General features: G+C 34.7%; 1 protein-coding gene across 1 annotated transcript in view; it reads right to left on the bottom strand.

Moving 5' to 3' along the window:
- Positions 1-11,705: 11,705 nt before the first annotated feature.
- The window catches only part of hob (bridge-like lipid transfer protein family member hobbit), an 844,941-nt gene continuing 833,365 nt past the window's right edge, over positions 11,706-23,281 (bottom strand). The window contains exon 50 of the mRNA XM_090409957.1: positions 11,706-12,145. Coding sequence (XP_090266083.1) covers positions 12,119-12,145 — 27 coding nt within the window. The 3' untranslated portion in view covers positions 11,706-12,118. The remainder of the gene's footprint in view (positions 12,146-23,281) is intronic.

The raw sequence follows: 23,281 nt of genomic DNA, 5'->3' as shown, positions 1-23,281 counted from the left end.
TTTTTGGACCATTGATACAGCAACTGTGATTAAGAATGGTCCCACCTCTCGGTCAGTGGCCCCGTTTTTCACAGTCTAGAAGTATACGGGGTCTTCCTGATCGTAGTGCACCGTTGCAGCACGTTGATTCTCGCATTTCTGTACAATTTCATGTACACTGGATTTCAGGTCACAACCCTGTTACCAAGGAAGAAATTGACACTTCGACGGCTCCCAATAATCATGCGTCGTTTAAAATCGGTTAACTGACGTGTTTTGGGAATGCAGGCCAGCTGTGTCCTGCTAAACTGCGCTTTGATGTCAGTTACCTTCCTTTTATAGCGGATCCCTTGCAGTGTTTTAAAGAAAGGCAGTACATCAAAGTAGTATATCAAAGGGGTACTGGAAGATTTATACAGTGCATTCAGGGCCGAGTTTATCATTAGGCGACCCTAGGCAATCGCGTTGGGATACTAAGAATTCGGGGCGCCAGATTTTGCTACATAGTTCGGGGAAAATTACAACCTTCGAAAAAAATTAGTAAAAACCTTGATTGCTAATAAAAAAACTGAAATAATTCAAGCCGTCTTGGTGCTCCGTGATGATCGTACATTATTTCGCCTTTCTTTATTTCTTCCACTCCCCTGCTCTCTGTATACTTAACCTCAAGTGTAGAGATTTTTTCTCCTCCTGGCATCTGTCCCAATATGAGCAGCGAAGTTTCGGAGTATCCCTCAAACTAACAATCAGTGGGCGCGACTAACCGACTGTTCCCACTTGTTATCTTCAATTCCCCGTAGTCTAATTCTGTTGATTTTTTAGATTAAGCCGTGTTTTTGCAAGCTCTGAGGTCTGCGAAGTTGGGGATTGCGTCATTCATTTTCTCATAGAATCGTCTTGTGAGTTCAGTTCAGTTTATTCTAAACCAGTGTAAGAATGCCGTGAGAATTTGCTTAGAATTGCATTGGCAGGGATTCTGATTGGTAGTATTCGTGAAATAAGACTTGTGATTGGTCTTTCTCTTCGATCATTTTACTTGTCATCATCCCGACTCTGGCATTCTTCTACTAATTTCAGATAGTTCGGTCAAGCTGCTTTTTCGTAGATGTAAAATGTAAAATGGATAGCACATTTTCAAGGAGGAAACTTGTGCACATTCTTCTAATATTTTCTTCGCTATATCGTAAGTTTTCATCTTCAGGCCATGTGTTAGGATTATTATTTCAAAGTCAGCCAACATTTGCTCATAACTTTCAGTTTCATAGTTGCCATCTTTACTTTTTCGATGTGATGCAACAGTGGTAAAGCAACGTCTTTCAAGATTATTAATAATGCATGTAAGGAACTCAAGTCTATCAATGCTTATTATTCTTTTATTATTCGTGAAAGAGATCCCAAGATAATTCATGCTTTCTCGTGCTTCCTTTTCTCCTGTCTTTTCCTTCAGGGATATACCGAATATACCGAATACCGAATTGTACATTTGATCAATTTGTCTACACGACTTATGGTGCAGGTTCTCTCTTCAAGCTGCAGAGACTAGTTTTTTAGTTCTTCCGAAACATCACGCATTAATGCTAAGTCCTTCAGGAACTCGATAGACTCCACGCGTTGATAAAGCCCACTGAATTTTTTTCTTACATTGGCTGTTCGTTTATAATCAGAAGCTGCTTCTTAGAAATAAACAATTAATGCTGTACATGCATTCCATACTGCATCTGAAAGTACTAGCAACCCAACGACATTCTAGGACTCTTCAAAGTTTAGTTAGCCGGACACTCAAGCTTGAAGAATGTGTCAATGAAACTCAAGAAGTTTCATTGACACATAAATAGTGTCAATGAAACTTCTGAAATGATTAATGGCATTCATATCAGCAATACAGGCAAGAACAGCCAACTCCAAACGATGATTAAGACAGTGCCAAATAATACCATTTGGTTGTTGCAGTTTATTCTGAAGCAATTTCCCAACACCAGAGGATCTACTAACTAGTACACTTGCCCCGTCACATACCAAGCAAATCAGGTTTCTCTTCAGGTAATACTCAGTGAAACCGTAGGAGCAAAGGCATTTAAGAAGTTCGTTAGTGTTTGTTTCAGCATTTTGGTTTGCAAGAGTAATTAAGTCAAGTAACATAATTTCATCTCTGAGAGTTCGTACTGTTGCTTTAAAGAGTTTAGTTCTTGTCGTAGTTCCGTTGTTGTCTCTTTAATTCGATTATGATGTCTATCCGTTAACGCAGTTTTTAATTTCTCTGACGGTCTGTAATACATCTTCTACCGAGTTATTATTAAATTTAATAAATTCCTCATATTGGTTGAATTTTTCGGTAATCTGTTTGGTTTGTTTTTCAAATAGTTCTCCCACAAAACCGATTAAACAGTCCTTTAGGTTTTTTTAATCTATTTTCAAATAATGCATTTAAATTAATTACAAATCATAGTAATAATAATAATTATTATTATTACATGACACCTATAGTGAGTCCAAGGATTCATCGCGGGAGGCACTGTACTGCTTAATTCTCTGCTACCTAAGACACTATTCCCATCAACCGTCCATCATCACCAACAACAGTATTTCTGTCTGTAAATCGCGTTGTTTTGAAGGCTGATTTGTCTGTACGCAGGATGAAAAACCCGAGTTTCCGGGAGGAAAAAACTCCCTGCTAGCCGCATATGGGATTCGGCTAACTCGTTTTCAATTGAAAACAAAACCCTTTTCCAAAGTCAAGCGGAATGCCATTTGTCACATAGATTGATATGTGAGGGCATTTTGTTCAACATAATAATCGATGAAATAACAATGGAGAATTTGAATTAAATGGAGTTAAATAAATAGATATTATATTTTCTTTGAGGGAGCAGTTCGTGTCGTCTCTTTCCCTATTCGGAATAAAAGGGTTCAGTGAGTTTCAGTGACGGATCGTGGCTAGAAATTGTGGGGTGCTGCAACTTTAGAAATATAGATACACACGTGTTTGGATAAAATATCAAAATTATGGTAGAAATTTAAAAAAAAAATTAAAAACGAAAATATATTGTTTATTATAGATAAAATTATACAGTTTGGTATAATTAAAATTACTTCAAAATAAAATCCATTCCTTTAATTATGATGTCCAAATATTTAAAGAGACGGAGTAAGCATTACAAACACGCTACTCCTAGCGCAAACTGCATATAAACAACAGTGGAACTTCGCCAAGGACAGTACCGCATTACGCTAATAGCTCGCATCTCAGTATGACATGAGATGCTTGCGCGCGTAGCAATATGACACTATGGAAAACACAGTGCTGCTAGCACCCTCCTAAATGCTACAAGATGGATTTTTATTATTTTTTATACAAAATAAGAGAATTGTATAGGATTGTTGATGATGAAATTAAATATTACAAGCAAATATAAATATTAATAAATATATTTATGTATCTATCGAGACAATCTAGGTGTGCTGCAGTTCCGTAGTGCCTATGCACCAGCGGCCCCTGGTAGGTTTATTTATACGACAAGGGTGTGCTGAAAAGTTATGACAGTCACTAAGAATTGAGTTTGATCATCAATTAAGTTGTTTGTTAGAACTTTTCATCCCCACCCCCAGAATTGGTGAATTAAATTTTCAAAAAACAAAGGTAAAAAACTCAGACAAAAAAAAAAATCATACAATTCGTAGTTTTCTACAAACAATTGGCTTTGAAATAATGTTGGATCTAGTATTCACTTTACCTGGGCATTTTTCTAGAGTTTGTTTTGTATTTTATTGTTTAAGGATGATAATATGCATAATTGCAGATGGAACAAACTTCCTCCATCCACTGTCCACATATGCGAAACTGTTGGAACCTCATATGCTTGGTTTTGTGGTCCTCTTCACCAGAGTAGCTTCTCTGGGTATGAAGACAAAATTGAGGGAATGCCATCTTCTGAGAAAAGGAAGAGAGATGATATCATTGTCATACGGGATGAGGAGCTTGCACCACATTAAGGCAGAAGAGAGTTTTCTTTGAAAAGATTAAGACAGGAGCAGAAACCAATGGTCTTATCCTATGTTTTTTTAATAATAATTCCATCAATAAATCCAAGTAACACCTCATTCATTAGTGAGCAAAAGTGAAAAGTCTATATTTGAGATGTTTAGGAAGTGTATTCCAAATATGCATATGCTAGGAAAGAGAGAGATTTGGGATCAGAGCAATACCGAGAAGGAAAATCTAAACAAAATCAGCTTTTTTTCCCGAATAGGCAGTAGGCGAGGCCGTTTAGCCCTATCTAACTTCTGGAGACTGAGTGGGCAGTTCAATCTTGATTGTTACCAATCAGAGATAGGTGGCCCAAGGCTATCAGTAATTAATTGTCACGCAGTGAAGTGCCAGCTCAATAAGGATCGCCATTTCGTGGTCTCTAACTCTAACATTCGTAGTTAATGTCTGAAATAGTCTGGGTTCTACGATCGATTTTCTTGAGTTTTACGGGACGAAAAACCCATGTTTCTGGGAGAAAAACCTTCTTGCCCGTGCCAGAGTTCGACTAACTCGGGACCCGGTCGAAGAATGGCGTAGAAAAATTTCCTCTAATTGACGACTAGATTTGAAACAAAGTCTTCCTTCATGCGGTCAAGTGTCGTGGTGTGCAAACGCCACATCCACTCTTATCTTTAGTTCTTTGTGAGTTAGCAAAAGTAATATTTGCAATGATTATTTGTGTGCGTGTGTGCGCGCGCGCGCGCGTGCGTGCATGCGTGCGTGCAAAAAAACGGAATTAAGTTTTAATTGCATTAAAATTAATGAGGGTATCAGGAGAATGGTTTGCAGATCAGAATTTAAGGTTTGTAGAAGTAGATATTCTGAAAAATTTGATGATTTCTGTAGTGCAAGACTGCAGAATGAGCACAATTACATATTCAATTCGTAGTCAACTGGAGAACGTTGTTCATATGCAGAAGGAAGAGGGTAGGTGAAGGAACACAGCCTTGTAAAATATCAGGAAGTGGTTGTTTATCCCTATATTTTGGGGATAAACACAAGAATAAAATCTTGCGATAAACAATCCCATAACGTATGTTTTCAGACAAAAAGCATGCAAGTCAGATGCACAAGACCATATCGTGGAAAGTTTACCTAATACGCCATTGTGCTAAACTTAATCAAATGCATCAAGAGCAACACTTCTCATTTCCCAAACTTTTCCATAGCATTTGTACAAAGGTGAGCAACATAAGACATCCTCTCTTGTTCAGCAATGGTACAATCCATATGATTTATTAGAGAGGTTACAAGGTAGCATACAAGTCCATTACTCTAGAAAGAAGGGAATGAAATTATCATTATTACCGACAACACCAAGGAGTCCTTAGATTCATCACAGGAGGCCCTCACATTCATGTTAAGAACTATCCAACATTTGCACAGTAACTATCATACTTTGCTTTGAACTCATTCACAGTCATGGCACCCACAACAAACTCCATCAACCTATTTTGGTCTTGTGGACATGTTGGTTCTCTTCCGGAGGCACCATTTTGTGATGCAAAACCTTCTGTTGCTGACCAATCCTTTCAAGTATATCACTAAAAAATTTGACCAACCACAATCTAGCATAAGGTCCACAAGGTATCAGGAATTCATCATGAATATTATTATGAAATCCAAGCGCCTTCCCTGCTTTGAAGCTCTAAAAATATTTCCTCACAAGAAAAAGGTAAGGAGAATTGTAGGTTCTTTTGAGTTTCAGCCTTCATGGCCTTTAATTCAGTTCTTTATCTATAGAGAGTTCTTGGAAACCAAACAATATGAGCAGATATCTGATTTGGGTCGACAGATGAAGATTTCTTTGGTACAAAAGGACTTGGGCCGAGCTTCTTGAATAGCGACCATGTTTTTCTGCTAGAGTGTTCAAACTCTATGTTCTTAGTTAATTGGATCCACTTTTTCCTATAAGCAGCATTGAGACTATGAAGCAGTTCTCCTAGCTTAGGATCCTTACTCTCAAGGAATTCCCGATACAGGGATTCGCTTTTGTTAGTTCATCCGGGCATGTATTTATTCGGTAGCCTCCACGGATCTATCTTTTTTGCCACCGTTATGACGACTCCAGTGAGCCATATATAATTTTTGTGGGTTGGGAGATTTCTTCTAAGCCGTGCATCTAGGTTGGCAGTAAAATTTTCCCAGTCAGCTTTTTGGTCTAGGAAATGATGTTATCACTGGAAATAATGTTTCTACATTTTGAACATTGCAGTGATATTTCCAAGAAGTATGGTGACTGTTGAAGTCTCCAGAGTACACTGTTGGATGGGGGTATGTCTGTAAAACATCATTTGGCCAAGCGGTTGCTGGTGGTTTATACACATTCACAATCGTGATGTCCGCTATTCTAACAACGATCATATGGATTTCGTCATCAGTAGAAGAGGTCATCAGCATAATATTCTCAATATCATTTCGGACATATGCTATGTTGCCGTAGCAATAACCATAAGTTATTCCACGAATATCGTAACCAGGGATTGTTGCTCTAGATTTAACTTGGTCTTAAGATTCGATATATGATTCTTGAATACGAAGTGGTTTGATGTTTTCCTCTCGTAGGAGTTTAGAAAGACATTGACACTTCAATGCACTAATACCCTCAACATTTAACTGGCAGATGCGGATACTATGTTCCTTATCATCTGCTTCTGGGAAGAACCATTCTGGTTTTCGATTTCCATGTGTAAATATGGTCCAGAGATTGCACGATTGCACAATAGTCTGGCCGGCAGTTGCATTTATGGCAAAGGATAAAATTCCACATCTTGTAAAATTTTGGTATAAATTCCATGTCTACAACATACCAGGCATTTACCAGAAATTTTACACACCAACTCAAATTTGACGGAGGAAGACTTTGATTATGGATCTGTTTTTTTAACATGTCCCATATATTCTCAATAACATTCAGATCCAGGCGAGGTGGCAAGGGAAGTTGGTGGAAGTCGCTCTCATGCCCGCTGAACCAATGCTAAACAATTTTCGCTCGACGTCGTCCATAAAATAACTGTCACCTGTGCATGAAAACTCAGCATTGCAGGATGGACTTGATCGGCAACAATTCCCACATTGATACGAAATGGTTCCCACAGGGGACCCATTTCGTATCAACCATTTCTACGCCGCCACCAGAACCTTGAATTGTCTTTACAAGGCAAGCTGGTTCAATGCTTCATATGGCTGCAGCCAAACTCTCTACCTACCGTCGGTACAGAGCAAGGTGTACCGTGACTCGGTACACCTTGCTCGGTGTACCATGACGTGGGACCGCGACTTTTTACCATTCTCCCCTGTGCAGTCACGGTGTACCTGACACCACTGTAAACGAACTTTCTGGATCTTCGCAGAAATCAGTGGTTTCCATATAGGTCCTATATGGAATAAACTTTTTCTCCATGGTTTTAAATAGATCCTCCTTTCTTATTTCCTTTTATACCTATATGTATATTCAGGGGGGGGGGGATAACAGCCGGCTTGATGTAATGGAAATAAAAACCAACATTCTCTCCGTAAAGAATCAACCTTAAACAGGAAAATCCCTTGGTACTGAAAAGAAAAACAAATATCTCAGCAAGGAATTGAGATGGTGGTAAATGAGAGCTCAATTTTGCCTTCGAATACATACTTCGGGATACAGTCATGAGTGATTACTTCTCATATTCTGTTTTAGTTATTATATTTTTCATTATAAGTAAAACAAAAACAATAATAAATATTCTGTAGCCTAGAAATCAAACGTTTGCTTTTCGAAACATGAAAAATTTCAAAGCTATGGATACCATAAATTTTTTTTTTAAATGTGGCTTACATAGAAAAAGTGGACATTAAAAGATCCAACATTACATGCATTTCAAAGCCGAATGTTTGTAGAAACTATGAAAGTTTCGTAAATGTGACCCGAGAGCTTAAGAGAATATGAATATAATATTGTCTTGCTATTGCACTACTTAAAAAAAAAACAGTCAATCAGAAGACCTCATATCAGTGCTCTTATGTTCGCTTACATTAGTGTTTTTAATCGAGGATTTCACAGAACACTCGAAAGCTGATTTGTATAACGGTTGATGGAAGAGACCATGAACCACACCAATACTAAGGCATCTCATGGTAAAGGTTGGTTTGTACGAGGGGTAGGGACCTCTGGAAAGTTCTGATGAACACCCAGAAACAAAACATGATATTAAAGCAACTTGTATAACGAGAAAGGACATACTAGTAGCAGAGTTGTGGAGGTAACTTTTCTTATATTCTCGTCGTATGTTCTTTCTTGTGGTTATGTCAGTTGCTTCAATGTTATTGTTTCTGGGTGTTATCAGAACTTTTCAGACCCTCCCTTCGTAGTTTGTCACTTTTGAAACGCAAACGCTGTTTGCCTTCTTGTCTATAAAATAACAATTAATTATTGGTATTTGAATAAATTAAAAAAAAAATATTTTTAATAAATTCCCCAGATTTGGCTCCCTCTGACTCTCACCAAAACTAAAATTCTTCTTTGTTGGTCAGCATTTTTCTTCGAATCAAGAGGTGATTTCAGCTGTAGAGGGGTACTTTGCAGAATCTTACAGAATCACTACAGGGACGGGATAATTGCGCTGGAATAAATGTATTAGTCTTAAGGAAAATTATGTTGAATATTAAAAATAATTTTTAAATTATAAATTTGTTTTTTCATTGTTAGGCCGAGAACATTTCCGACCACCCTCATACTTGGTTTATCCTTTATCAAATCGAAGTGTAAGCAAATAAAGATTGTACCTGAAATATAATCAGTAGTGGGGAAACTCATAATATAGAAGCTAATGACTTCATGTCACTTGCCTTAAATCAAAGGCTATCGTCATCTGGCAGAAATAACTGGAGTACAAAATTTTACGATTGTGTGCTTGTTATAATGGCATGATAAAAGGAGAAGAATGGACATGGAGAAGAGGGAACATCCTGGGGAAAAAAAAGAGTGAAGGTAAGGATTCTGACATTGAGGACACCCTAAATCAGTGGTTCTCTATTATAATGGCAGAAAACTTGGTATATGAAGGTAGTTGCAGTTGGTAAAGATGGAGAGGTAGAGTAGGTGCCCACCCTCAATGTGTCTTTTGGACTCCCTAGAGGTGTTACATAATAATAATAATAATTGGACAAGGAGTGTGCATCAGCTGTGAAAAATAAGTCAGAGGAATAGCTAAGAAGCTCAGTCATGATGATTAAAAGCAACAGAAGGTTGGTTGTCTCAGTGGCAATGTAAGCATGATATTAAATTCAAGAAAGCACACAGCAAGAAAGATAGCGTTGTAGATGCAGAAGAATGAAAATACTAAAGTATCCAAATTACTTCAGAAATTTTGTGTAGATGATATCTACAAAGCTGGTAAAACAGTACTGTTTTCTCATACCATACCGAATAGTTCTCTCTCTCTCTGCTGCAATCATATAAAATTGTCAAGTTCTAAGAAACCTGTCTTCGACTTGCATAACTGTGTTATGCTGTTTAAACATGGCAGGAACGGATAAAAAGAAGCTGTTAGTTATTGGGAAAAGTGCTAAGCGTCAATGCTCTAAGGGGGGGGAGGTAAAAATGGATGTTTGTCAATTGAGTACTATTCTAATAAGAATGTATGTGTGAATTCTGAAAATTTTAACGAATAGTTAATGAGGTGGGATGTGAAGTTAAACTGGAAATAAAGAAAAATTCTGATTCTTGACAATTGTGCAGCACACCTTCACTGTTCAGTGTTTGACAAACTGTCTGTTAAAACTACATCCTTGATGCAGGCAATGGATATGGAAATCGTAAAAAATTTGATGATGATGTATTGCACAAAGTTGGTGAATCACATCTTAGAAGTGATTGAAGAAAATATACTGACTTCATCTTCCACAGCCAAGGAAGTGAGTTCAAAAGTTAACCTTTTTCAGGCATTACAATTTGTTGCCAATAGATGGCAAAAAATAAGCAGTAAGATAATTCAGAACTGTTTTTCTCACTGTGGTTTATAGCATTCAGACTTGTAATAAATAGTTTAAAGGAACTTGTGTACAAGACATTAAAAACATTCACGACTTACATATGTAAGAAAAATTATTAAGAATTTTATTCAAAAACTCCAATATATTTCGTCCAATGTTACATGGACATTGTCAGGGAGACTGTTAACAGCATTCAAAACATGAACCATAATAATGAGTCATAAATCATGTGTATATTAGCTCGTGTCTTGGTTGCAGTTGAAATATTATGGTATTAGAGTTCATAAGGACAATTGTAGAAAATTAGATAAAAAATTAATTATTAATAATAATGTATTAATTATTAATAATAATTAAATAATTATTAGCTGGCCTGGTTGGATGAGTGGTTAGCGTATCTGCTCTCCAGACGAAAGGCTGCAAGTTCGAATCTTGCCGTGGGCATTGATGTTTGTCTGTGAAAATACTAGTGGTGGTTGGTGGTAAATGGCGTTGGTGTAGATGATGAAGGTAGTTGCAGTAGGTGGAGATGGAGAGTTGTAGAGTAGGTACCCTCCCTCGATGAGCCCAAGGACTCCTTGGAGGTGTTATGTAATAATAATAATTAATAAAAAAAACCGACTTATGAATGGTTAATAGCGATCACTTCCCAAAACTTGGATATTGGCATGCAGTTTGATCAGTTGAGGTTTGAACAATTTCATAGCTTTCACAGGTTTTAAGGAAAAGATGATCAAATTTGAACTAGCTGGAATGAAGAAGTTTTGTTTTGCTTTAATTGGAATTGCAGAACATCGAAGACTATTACATTTTTGGAATCTGAGAAGCCTGGCCTTGCTTCTCACACTATTGACACTATGTACAGAGTTCACTGGAACCAGAAAATATTTCTTCAAATTTGATAATCTTTTACTTGAAAATGCTACAAAATCGTCCAGACTACATGCCAATATCCACATTTTGGGATGTGATCACTATTAATTGTTCATAATTTTTTTTTTTTTTTAATTAATAACTATACTTTTTATTCACTCGTGTTGTAGCGTTATATATTTTTTTCTTTTCCTGAGGACCATACCAGGCACCATTAATTCCCCAGCATTTTCTCCTAAAATGTGTGATTTATTCAATCCCACAGCTATGTTAACATCCAGCTCTAAATGTGACTGCTATATAACAATGACAATTTATAGTCATTCATAATTTATCGATAGTTATTACTAATATTGCTTGTTCTGAATATGTCACACCAGGAGTCATGGAGCATTTTTTGAAAAAATAATCTTTCAATCCATGTTTTTGATGGGTTGAAAGAATAAGGGAAATATTGCCAATAATAAAAACAGATATAATTAAAAACAGTTATTGGCTCTGCAATATTTGCTTTAGTCTTCCTAAAATTTCTGAAACAATCTGGCCTGATGAAACAAGTACAGACTTCTTTTTCTGCTTTAAATATCATTCTCCTCTACCCAGTATGAATTTACACATATTATATGAAAGTAAGTGGCAGGTTGTGAATGCTCCATCTCTCAGCCAAAGACTAACTGAATATTAATGATTGAAAGTTAACATGAAATTCCTTCATGCATGAATTAATCTGCAGGTTCCTTAAGTCAGTAACTCAGAATTTTTTAACCAAAGTTGATTCAATTATTTTTTATACTTCCATTTTGTTAAGTGTAAAAGTAAGTTAACATTTTAATCAAATAATAATTATAAAAAACAATTTAAGAACATTCATTTTATTTATATATATACATACAATCACATATTTATACATATATGTACACAGTTGACGTTTTTTCTACATTTTGAATAAATCATCACATCATAATAAATTATATTTATATATAAATCACCACAGTGATGTCAAATTTAAGTCTCCCCATTAAGAAGCAACATCAAATAATTTTTAGCAAAGTTTGTTTAAAAGTATTTTCAGCATATTACTCCAATCATAGATTTTTAGTTATTTCCCCCTTCCATTATCATCACAGAAATATTAACAGTAATAAAAATAGGTATATTTAAAAATAGAATTAGGTGCTCTGCAATATTTGCTTGATTCTTTCTGGAACTTCTAAAACAGCTCTACTGACCATTTGACTCAATGAAAAAAAAGTTTTCACTTGGGATTAACTAAAATGTTTTTTTCTTGCTTCCACCCTATAAAAATCATAAACAAGTTAAGAAAAAGAGAGTAGCCTTATGCTATGAAAGACTGCTATATATATGAATATATAGTATATAATGTAGACTAAAATATACAAACATTATTCCAGAATAACTAAATAAGCACACGTAAAAATACAGTAATAGGTTTATTTTATTTTATTTTAATTTTATTTTTTGTGTGTTTTACGTGTGCTTATTAGTCATGAATTCTCCACAGGTTTCTTTATGTAATCATTAATCAAGAAAAAATGAAGCAGTTTGAAAACAAGAACCAAACTTTAGAGATTCAGCATCAAACATTGACTGATTCAGCCAGGGAGGCATGGTGAGGTAACCTACAAGAAAAATCAGAACTCCACCATGGACTCCACCATAAGCTCCTGGCAAGTAAGTCAGCTTGTGCTCTTAGAGAATACAGAGACAACTGAAAAAGTGAAGTGGTTTAATGTTAAATCTGGTGTCAGACAGGGATGTACAATATCCCCTCTCATATTCATTATGTATATGGATCACATTATGAAGGAAAGTGGTATTAAACATGATATCAAAATTGATCTCAGCTCTTTGCTTTATGCAAATGATGTTATACTTCTAAATAAATCCACTACAAGTCTGCAAGATTCCCTGACTAAATTGAATAACTGTTGTAATAGATATGGTATGAAGGTCAGCATTAAAAAGATAAAGACAATGAAAATAGGCAGAAACATTGAAAATATCAACGGAATTGTGAATGGAGAACTTATAGAAGAAGTAAAACATTTCAGCTACTTAGGCACGATTTTTAGTGAAGATGGTAAATTAAATATGGAAATAGACAACAGAATCAACAAATCTGGTAAAGTAGGAAGTCAACTGAATAAATTCATATGGAATAAGAGAGAAATTAGTCAGAACACTAAATTAGCTGTATACAAGACAGTGTTCAAACCAGTTTTAACTTATGGATCTGAGAGTTGGGTCAGAAGTAAAACACTTGACCAAAGACTAGAGACCGCAGATATGAGAGCCCTGAGAAAGATTATAGGCGTGAACAGATGGCATCAGTGGCAATATCATATTAAAAATGAGGATATTAGGAGAGGACTTGACATCAGCATCCAGGAATGTGTTAGCAGAGCTAATCTCAGGTAGTTTGGTCACTTAAACAGAATAGGAGAGAGAAAGATTAGCAAAACAAGTGTTTTCTGCCAGTTTGGCAGGAAAAAGACTCAGAGGAAGACCAAGATATAGGTGAATTGATACAGTAAAAAGTGCCTTAGAAGACAGAATATAAGACCTGATAATATTGGAGTCTTGACATTTAACAGACTAATTTGGAGAAAAATTGTAGATAGGAAGTTAGTAATGATGTAAATTTTTCATCTCATACTATCATATCCTGTACACCCCTTGAGGGTATATATATCAGGAATGTGATGATGATGATTTTTTTTATATATATAGAAGAAACTGCACAAACAGATAGAGGGAACAGCTATGGGGTCTTCCCCTTGCTCAACTGTAACTAATTACTTTATGGAACATTTCAAACAACATATTCTGGGCATGTTTTTTTTTTTTTTCCCTCACCTAAACCATCAGTTTGGTACAGATATGTTGATGTTTTTGCTGCATGGAACTCCTCCTTGTCTGATCATGAATTTTTTGGAAAAAAAAAAATGCATTCAATAAAACCAAGAATCAAGTTTATTTATCCTGGAAGATAACAGTTGGCTTCCTTTTCCAGATGTTCTCATTCCATGTCAACCAAAGGGAGTCCACAGTTCTTAGTATATAGGAAACCAACTCATACTACTTGTAAATACATTGATTCTAACTCATATATTTACATCATCACCCTTGTCAGAAAGATGGTGTAATCAAATCTTTAGTTGACAGAGCTCAGAAAATATGTTCAACAGATTCTCTTCTAAACAAAGAACTGTTTATTATCAGAACTACCTTTATCTCTAATGGTTATGAATAATGCAAAAACTATCAAAAAATAATCAATAATTATGGCTGTTGTCTTAACCTGCCTCAAGAAGAAATCACCAGAATTTGTATTCGATATGTTAAAGGACTTTCAGAAAAAATAACAAGATTACTTCAACAGATTAACTTACAAGTCTCTTTCCATCCAGTTTGCAAACTTAATACCTTTCTTATCTCACCTAAAGACAAATATCCTCCTCTTTCTCAGCCTGGAGTTTACAGAATCTCCTGCTCTTTTGGATTATGTAATTATGGACATTCTGCTCAAATTCTTCTTGAAGAACATCAGGAATACATTTCACTTGAAGAACCCAATAAATCTGGTTTAGCAAGCCATGCATTATTTACAAAACACAGGTTTAGTGGAACAAAACCAGTGTTACACAAAATTATTTTCTTCTGGAAAGACTGCACAAGGAAAGCTGTGAAGCACATATTCACAACCCAGATCTGAACAAAAACGGTTGCCTAAAACTTTCTCAATTTTGGAAAGTTATACTGACTAATACTCACTGTTTATGTGTTCCTTAATTTGTAATTAATTTTTTTTGTTTATATTTAAAAACAATTTATTTTGGATATTTATTAATATAGATATAGAGCCATTGTAATGCAGCCAATAGTACACATAATATTACATGCTTTCAATTGAACTGCTCTCTTTTTTGCGTTTTCCTATAAATGCATTGACTATTGCTATGAAATTTAGGCAAAAATTTTACAAATAATGACATTTAAATTAAATGTTGATTCTGGTAATAATGTTTTATGATGGATGCATAATCTCTATTTCAGCTGGAAGTTAGCAGTTAGAATTGAAGGAGGTACAGAAAGATGGATTGATGTTAAATCAAGTGTGCAACAAGGATGCACATTATTTCCACTGTCATTCATTATCTATATGGATCACATTATGTGATGTATTAAATCTGATATCAAAATTGGCGATGTTAATCTCAACTCTCTACTTTATGCATATGGTGTTATACTTCTAAATAAATCCAGTCTGCAAGATTCCCTGACTAAACTGAGTGAATGAATGTTGTAATAAATTTGTTATGAAAATCAGCAATAAAAATACCAAGACAATGAAAATAGGTAGAAACATTGAAAACATAAAGTGTATCCTGAATGGAGAACCTATAGAACAAGTAAAACATTTCAGCTACTTAGGCAGAATTATTAGTGAAGATGACAAATTTAATACAGAAATAGACAGAAGAATTAGCAAAGCTGGTATGGTAGAAAGTCAAATGAATAAATTTATATAGAAGAAGAGAGAAATTAGTCAAAACAGTAAATTAGTTGTATACAAGATGGTATTCAAACCAACTTTAATTCATGGATCTGAGAGCTAGATTAGAAATAGAACACTTGATCAAAGGCTGTAGACCATGGATATGAAAGTTCTGAGAAAGATTAGGGGAGTGAACAGATGGCAGTATCACGTTAAAAATGATATTAGGAAAGAACCTGACATTGATAGCATTCAGGAATGTGCGAGCAGAGCTGATCTCAGGTGGTCACTTAAACAGAATGGGAAAGGAAAGTTTAGCACAACAAGTGTTCTTTACCAGGTTGGCAGGAAAAAGACAGAGAGGAAAATTGTCAATCAGAAGTTAGTAAATGATGTAGCTTTTTCATGTAGAATTATCATACATCCCCTGATGGTGGCTACAGTTTAGAAGTGGACAATTTGCTAACTTTGTTTTTTTTTTTAATAATTAATTTTACTGTTGTTCTGCTGCAATGGTAGTGCTTGAAATTTCAGAAGAAAATTTGCATTCTCAACAATTAAAAATGTCAGCCATTTCTAAACTGCAGCTAACCTTCTGCTTCTTCAGTACTCTATTTAGTCCCCCCCCCCACCAACCCTCCAAATGAGAAACCAACCTTTTTTTCATGAAGTGCACACAACAGCTGAAAAATATTGTTGATAATTGGATGCAACTCAAGAACTGGCATTTTACTTTCTTTTCTCTCCTTTTCAACCCACCCTCCATTTTGGTCTAGTTGTTAGGGCACCTTAAAAACAAGAAACCATTATATTCTAAATTTGGTTGAAAATGTTGAATGACATGACATGTAGAAGTGTTATGGAGATGGGGGGAACCAACTTTCAGTTTACGTCTTATTAGGCCAAATTTTTCAGATTAGTAGAGAAGAAAATGTATCCCAAATATGGACAAAATTGGTTGAACAATGAAACTTGTAGTGGTGTGTCTGCATATCTTATCTCCCCTCCTTTTTATTTAGGCAATGTCAGAAACAGGTATATTCTAAATATGGTCAAAATTGGTTAAATAATAATACAACCAGTAGAAGAGCATGCAATGCAATTAATGTACTTCTTTCCCCCAACCTAAAAACCCTCTTATGTTTGTCTGATTGGGCTTAGATTTACAGCAGGAGCATAAACAATGTGAGGAATAACTATACTTCAAGTTTGTTGAAAGTTTATTTTTCACTTGGTTAGACTATAATAAATTTAGTTTAATCCTTTATCCAAGTGTGAGCAAACAAAGTTTGCACCTGAAAATATCTTCAGGACTGGGGTAAGGTAGTACAACACCAGGCAACTCGTAGCAAAGGTGGACCAAGCTAACATCACTCCTATCTCAATATCTCCCATAATTAGGGATCCCATTCTTTGAAAACAAAAAACCGGGACACAATAAATTTTGTAGAATTAAGGGTTAAGAGAAATAAATTTTATTTGTTAACATTATATATTTTAAAATAAAAAAATTAAATATTTATTTGAATTTGATTTATGAATGTAGATAACATAAATGTTTATACATACATCAAATAAATAGAATTCTAATAATAACACTTAAACACAGATGACAATGCTTAAACAGGTTACACTTAAATCAAACATTGATAAGTACATGAAATATAAAGACATAGCATAAAGATATAAAATGTTAATATGTCAATAAAACGAGAACTACAATCTAAATACAATAAAACATAAAATATAAACAACATGAGCTTTATGCATATTGTGTAGATGCATAATATCTGAAATTATATGAAAAATAAATAAATTTATAATTAATTTTTAATATATACCTTCCCTCTTCCTTATTCTGCCTCTTCTTGTACATTACAGCTGGTTGTTGCCTGTCCCATTTTACTGCTACTTGCAGAATCATTAAATATATTTGGTTGAAGAATGGATTTTGTCCAAGAGTTGTCGATTCTTAGATACTATATCAAAAACCTCTGAACATGACATGTTTCTGCAATGGGTTTTAACAAGCATGACAGATTTAACTGTGTCCAGTTGCAAGCGATTCCTTTCATTTGTCCATAACGAATTCATCACTGAAAAAATTCGTTCAATAGAATGGTAAAGACAAACAAAAACTTATAATTGAAGCTATTTCACTGCAAGTAATTTGTTCCTTTTTTGACCAAATGACCAAAAATTTCTTTCCACCTATCCTCAAATTTACAACTGGCATTATTCCATTCATTAATTTTATACTCAGCTGAATACATTCTAACATGGCTGTACTCATCAAATAAGTTCTCTTCATTTAAGTTGAAATTTGGTAAGATGGTCTTAATTTCTTTGACACATTTCATTAAATTTTCCCAAGATGTGTACTAGCAAGCCCATTCCATTTTAGTAAATACATTAAACTGATTTTGAGTCCATTCTTGAATATATTGAATTGCAGTGAAGTAGAAATTGGAGATGTTGTCTCTAAATGATGATTCAGTCATTAAACCTTCTTCACAAAGAATTTTTCATTTTGATTTTCACTTCACTGGGTAAATACTTCTCATTTTCATGCAATAAAATTTTCGTAATAAGAATGTCTATCTCTTTTTTTACCTCACAACCCGTAGCATATTCTCTTTCGATTTGCTGGATTGCCTCAGAAAACATTTTCATCTGATTTTTTAAAAATAGGAGATAAATGAAAGACTTCTTATCACTGAAAAACATATTCAAAATGGTTGGACATTTATCTTGAGACAAGAAATAGGATTTAAGCCCATCGTACATTTCAATAAAACAAATCAAACATGGCTGCAGTGAAAGCCATCATGTTTTGCTATGACCTAAAATAGTCTTTGTATTCAGTTTCAACAAAATCACAAAAGATTTCAGACTTTCGACTCTGATAGTGAATTGGTGAAAATGCTGGAAAACTTTACCCAAAATTGTTTGAATATCTATTAGTAAGATATCAGCAGCAGTTTGTACAGCATTATGTATAATGTGAGCTGCACAACCTACATGTATTAATTTTCTGTTTAATTTGTTTGGTAATTTAGTAAAACATTAATTTTACCTTTCCTTTTTAATCCACCAAAATTTGTGTTGGTATTATCTGCTGAAATGCCTATTATTTTATCAGTAATGTTATATTTTTGGACAGCATTTAAAATGTAATCACAAATTAGATCAGAAGTTTCTCCAGGAAGGCTAGAAAATTCTAATATTTCTGTTGAAATCCCTTTATCAACAGTGAAATACCTCACATCGATAGGTACAATCTTAAGATCAATATGATTAGATGCATCTAGGGATATGCAACAATATTTTACATTCCTCAGATCTTCCAATATTTCACTTTTTACATGTAGTCATAAGACATTGGTAATAATAGCCTTGCACTTCGTTTGTGCAGATGAAAATTTCTTATTCAAGAATTTTTTTTTAAATAGAAGACGTACAATCCATAGATTGGAAACTGTGATTGTGTTTAACTGCATGAAAAACAAATATAGCTTCTTGTGCAACCAACTCCATTTCTTGGCTAACTAACTTTTGATACCCAAAAAATGATGTCAATGATTGACTTGAACTTTTTGCAGACACAGCACACTTGTGCTTTTTTGTATTGACATGGTCAGTTATATCGGCCTTACCTCCGTGGCCAATGTTAAATTCTGCATGGCACATGCTACATTTCACTCTTGAGATATCATCACAATCACTGCTTTTTGTTATGAAAATGAAAGGAAAAAGATCCTTCAATTTTTCATTGAAATTACGCTTTCTTTTGGGCATTTTGTAACAAACGGTATAACTTTATTAATTTAAAAAATACAATATTCAAAATTAATATGAGAATGCAAGAATATGAAATGAACAGTTCAAAACTAGGTTATATCACATACCCTGTAGCGATATAAAAACAATTTAGTGCCTGATGCGTGAAGCTTATTTCGCATAGCGTATGATATCCGACGGTCCGAAATGTTTCTCATTGGTTGAAAGAAAATGAACTATTGTGGCGCATTAATATTCAAAACCATGTCGACCAATGAGAAACATTTCACACCGTTGGATATCGTACGCTATGCGAACCAAGCTTGAGACAAAAGATTGCTAAAAATTTACGGCCGACCAGACGAACGAAATAGATGCCGTGGTTGCGATTAGTTAAACATACAGTTGGGCGACTGTTTCGAGGGAGACAGTCGCTCATTCTGACATTCTTTTCTTTGGCTGAATGAAATGTATGGAACTAAATTGTTTTCCCAAAATTTTAATATTCTGGTAATTCACCGAACTACAAAATAAATATGTCTCTGCTTTTTGTTTTGTAAACATACATTTCTAAAAGCACCCAAAAATATTATGACTTGTACTTATTCTTATTAGAAATGTTAATCTTTTTATATTCTAAAAAATCCGGGACATTTAGCATCCCAAACTAAACATATCGGGACGCCGAGACAGAAGTAATAAAACCGGGACGTATGGGATCCCTACCCATAATGCAAAACACATCTCCTTGTGGATATGTATAATGTTATGCATTAAGGGAAGGGCCACTACCCAGGCTAGTTTCGACCTTTATTGAGGTCTCTTCAGTGGGAGCCAGGCCCAGAAGTGGAGATACCAGGCAGAAGCAATGGCGAGGTCATCTTTACCTATAGGAGTTGCCAAAAGGTAGTGGCCCTTCCCTTAATGCATAGCGTTATACATATCTGCAAGGAGATGTGTTTTGCATTATGGAAGATACTGAGATAGGAGTGATGTTACCTTGGTCCACCTTTGCTACGAGTTTCCCGGTGTTGTATTACCTTACCCTAGTCCTGAAGATATTTTCAGGCGCAAACTTTGTTTGCTCATACTTGGATAAAGGATTAAACTAAATTTATTATACTTCAAGTTTGGTTGAAATCAGTTGAACAATAAAGCTGCAGAGTATCTGAAGGAGAGCTATTTCCCCTAATCTTGCTTCTTCCCATTTCTTAATTTACCATATATGTCGGTGTATAAGATGATACAAAAAAAAAATTCTGAAATGGTTTATCTTATACTCCAGATATAAAATCTGAACCTTTGAATTCAGCAATGGAAAGTTGTCATGTCATTGGTGAGCTCTTTTAGTAACATACTGTGTTCTAATAAGCTTCTGGCATGTTAATATACTAATATATATTAGCATATTAATATATTATAAATATTTGTATTTAATAAATGTATTCAGTAAGACAAGGATGTAGTTTTTTCATTGAACTCCTAATGAAAGTTTACTAGTGATGACACAAATTACAACATACAAATCTGAAGATATAAACATTAACAAATAATTTCAGTGATTGTCTCACATGGGAAGACATTGCTGTAAAGAAAATACCTGAGGCGATTGCTATGCCAACATTATATTCAAGTAAAAGTAATGTGTAAGCAGCTGTTAGAGCTAAGTGAAACTTTTGTGGTCATCTTATATCTTGAAAAGAGATTTTAAAAGTTGTTTTATATGGCAAGTCATCTTGTAATTATGCTAGATTTCTCATAAGATCTTGGGAAATGCAATGAAACTATATTCAAAATTTTGTTGAAAAAAAAAAACATAAAATGCTTTTCCAGTGATTGGTGCTTTTTTTTTTTTTTTTTATTTTTTTTATTATGTTCTAGTTTTTGTGTTAACTGGATTTGATGCAAGAAATTTTTGGGCTCTAATGATTATTGTAATAAAGAGAAGCAGTAAGATTCACAACTTGGTTATTATTATTATATAAGTATCTCCATCATCAGGAGAACCATTATTCATACAATACTTATCATACCTCAATAGAAATATTCTGGTTTTGTGAACACATGTTTATTAGAGAAGTGTTTTTAAAATACTAAACAAGTACTAAAATAATTCGACAAGTTTCGTTAGTCATAACACTAACATCTTCAGGGGTAAAGATAACTAACAGTTTAAAGCACAAACTATAAGAAATTATGAAAAACAAGTTCATTTGTTGGTATTATGAACATCAAAACAATTTGTTAAAAAAAAATCAAATAACAGATATATATACAACTGTTAATGCATGTTAGTTGGAGACAATGCTATTTGTTGCCACGTTCTGTGGTTCAAGCTCACTCTGTCTGAGGTCTGAAGTGAGTAAATTTTTAATAAACGATGACCAAACTTGATTGTAAAATCAAACCTTGGTTTTTGTTGCATTGCGTAGGAATTTTAATCATATTTGCTGCCTCTTTGAATTTTCTTGTGAAACAATTCTTATCAATATAGGACATGTTTTTTCTATCCCAGAGTACATCATGACTGGTAGAAGCTGTGTGATATGCTAAGCCAGATTTATGTTCTCTCTTCTTTTGTACATCGTTCTGATGTTTGCTCATGTGGATTACCACTGATTTCCCTCTCTGGCCTATGTAGCAGATGCCACAGGAACAATGAATATTATAAACCCCCTGGTTTTTTCATTGGGTGATGTGGAGGTTTCAGAGGATGAAGAGATCTTGATATTTTTTCAAGTGGCAGGAAAGTCACTTTTATGTTGTACCTATACAAAAGAAGAGAGAACATAAATCTGGCTTAGCATATCACAGCTTCTACTGGTCATGATGTACTCTGGGATAGAACAAACATGTCCTATATTGATAAGAATTGTTTCACAAGAAAATTCAAAGACGCAGCAAATATGATTAAAATTCCTATGCAATGTAACAAAAACCAAAGTTTGATTTTACAATCAAGTTTGGTCATCGTTTATTAAAAATTTACCCACTTCAGACCTCAGAGAGAGTGAGCTTGAACCACAGAAAGCGACAACAAATAGCAATGTCTCCAACTAACACATTAACGGATGTATATATATATATATATCTGTTATTCGTTTTTTTTTTAATGAACTGTTTTAATGTTGATAATACCAACAAATGAACTGTTTTTCGTAATTTCTTAGAGTTTGTGCTTTAAACTGTAAGTTATCTTTACCCCTGAAGATGTTAGTCTTATGACTAACGAAACTTGTCAAGTTATTTTTAGTACTTGTTTAGTATTTTAAAAACAGTTCTCTAATAAACATGTGGTTACAAAACCGGAATATTTCTATTGAACTTCTTAACCACAGAAACCTACACATGAATACTTATCATACCTCACCTTGAACTCATTTGCTGACAAAGCATTTGTAACCACCTCTGTCAGTCCATTTCATCCATTCACCACCCTCCAAGCAAAAAAAAAACCTATCTTAATATCCTTATTAACTACACTCATATACAATTTCCAGGGGTGACATCTCTCTCTTTCTCCCTTCCTGCACTGTACTGACTATCGACTCATTGCTCTCACCTTGGTACTTTCAAAAAGCGATGAAGAAGATTATATTATCAACAACTAGGCTCTTCATTACCTGGAGAGTGAACAGTTAATTGGCAATCACCAATATGGATTCTGCCATTCTCATTCTACAGCTGACCTCCTAGCTAATCTCAACCACTTTTGGAAGGACATCATGAAAAGATTTGGAGAAACTCATGTTGTCTCTCTTGATATTTCAAAGGCATTTGATTGTGTCTGGCAATGAGGCCACCTGAACAAGCTGCCATTTTATGGCCTCCCTTTTACACTCTGTGATTGGATTGCCAGCTTCCTCACTGGTAATTCATTGTGTGGCATGATGGATGACTTCCTCTTATCAGATTTCCCCATCAATGCTGGAGTGCTTCAGGGTTCTGTGCTCTCACCACACTCTTCCTCCTCTCTCTGACTGCAAATCCTATTCACAGCTTTGTCGATGACAATACATCATTCAATTAACCATGCAGTAGTCCAATGTTAGATGCCTCAAGATCTTCCATAACCAGTGGCTAGAACACTGACCTTCTCAACAACTTGAAATGGGGTGAAGACAACTTGACAA

This window comes from Typopeltis vanoorti, chromosome 20 (genome assembly GCF_054136105.1).
Source record: "Typopeltis vanoorti isolate ZY-2024b chromosome 20, IOZ_Tvanoo_1.0, whole genome shotgun sequence".
Taxonomy (NCBI): domain Eukaryota; kingdom Metazoa; phylum Arthropoda; class Arachnida; order Uropygi; family Thelyphonidae; genus Typopeltis; species Typopeltis vanoorti.
The sequence above is the reverse complement of the archived record's forward strand: the minus strand, read 5'-3'. Positions and strand labels throughout refer to the sequence as shown.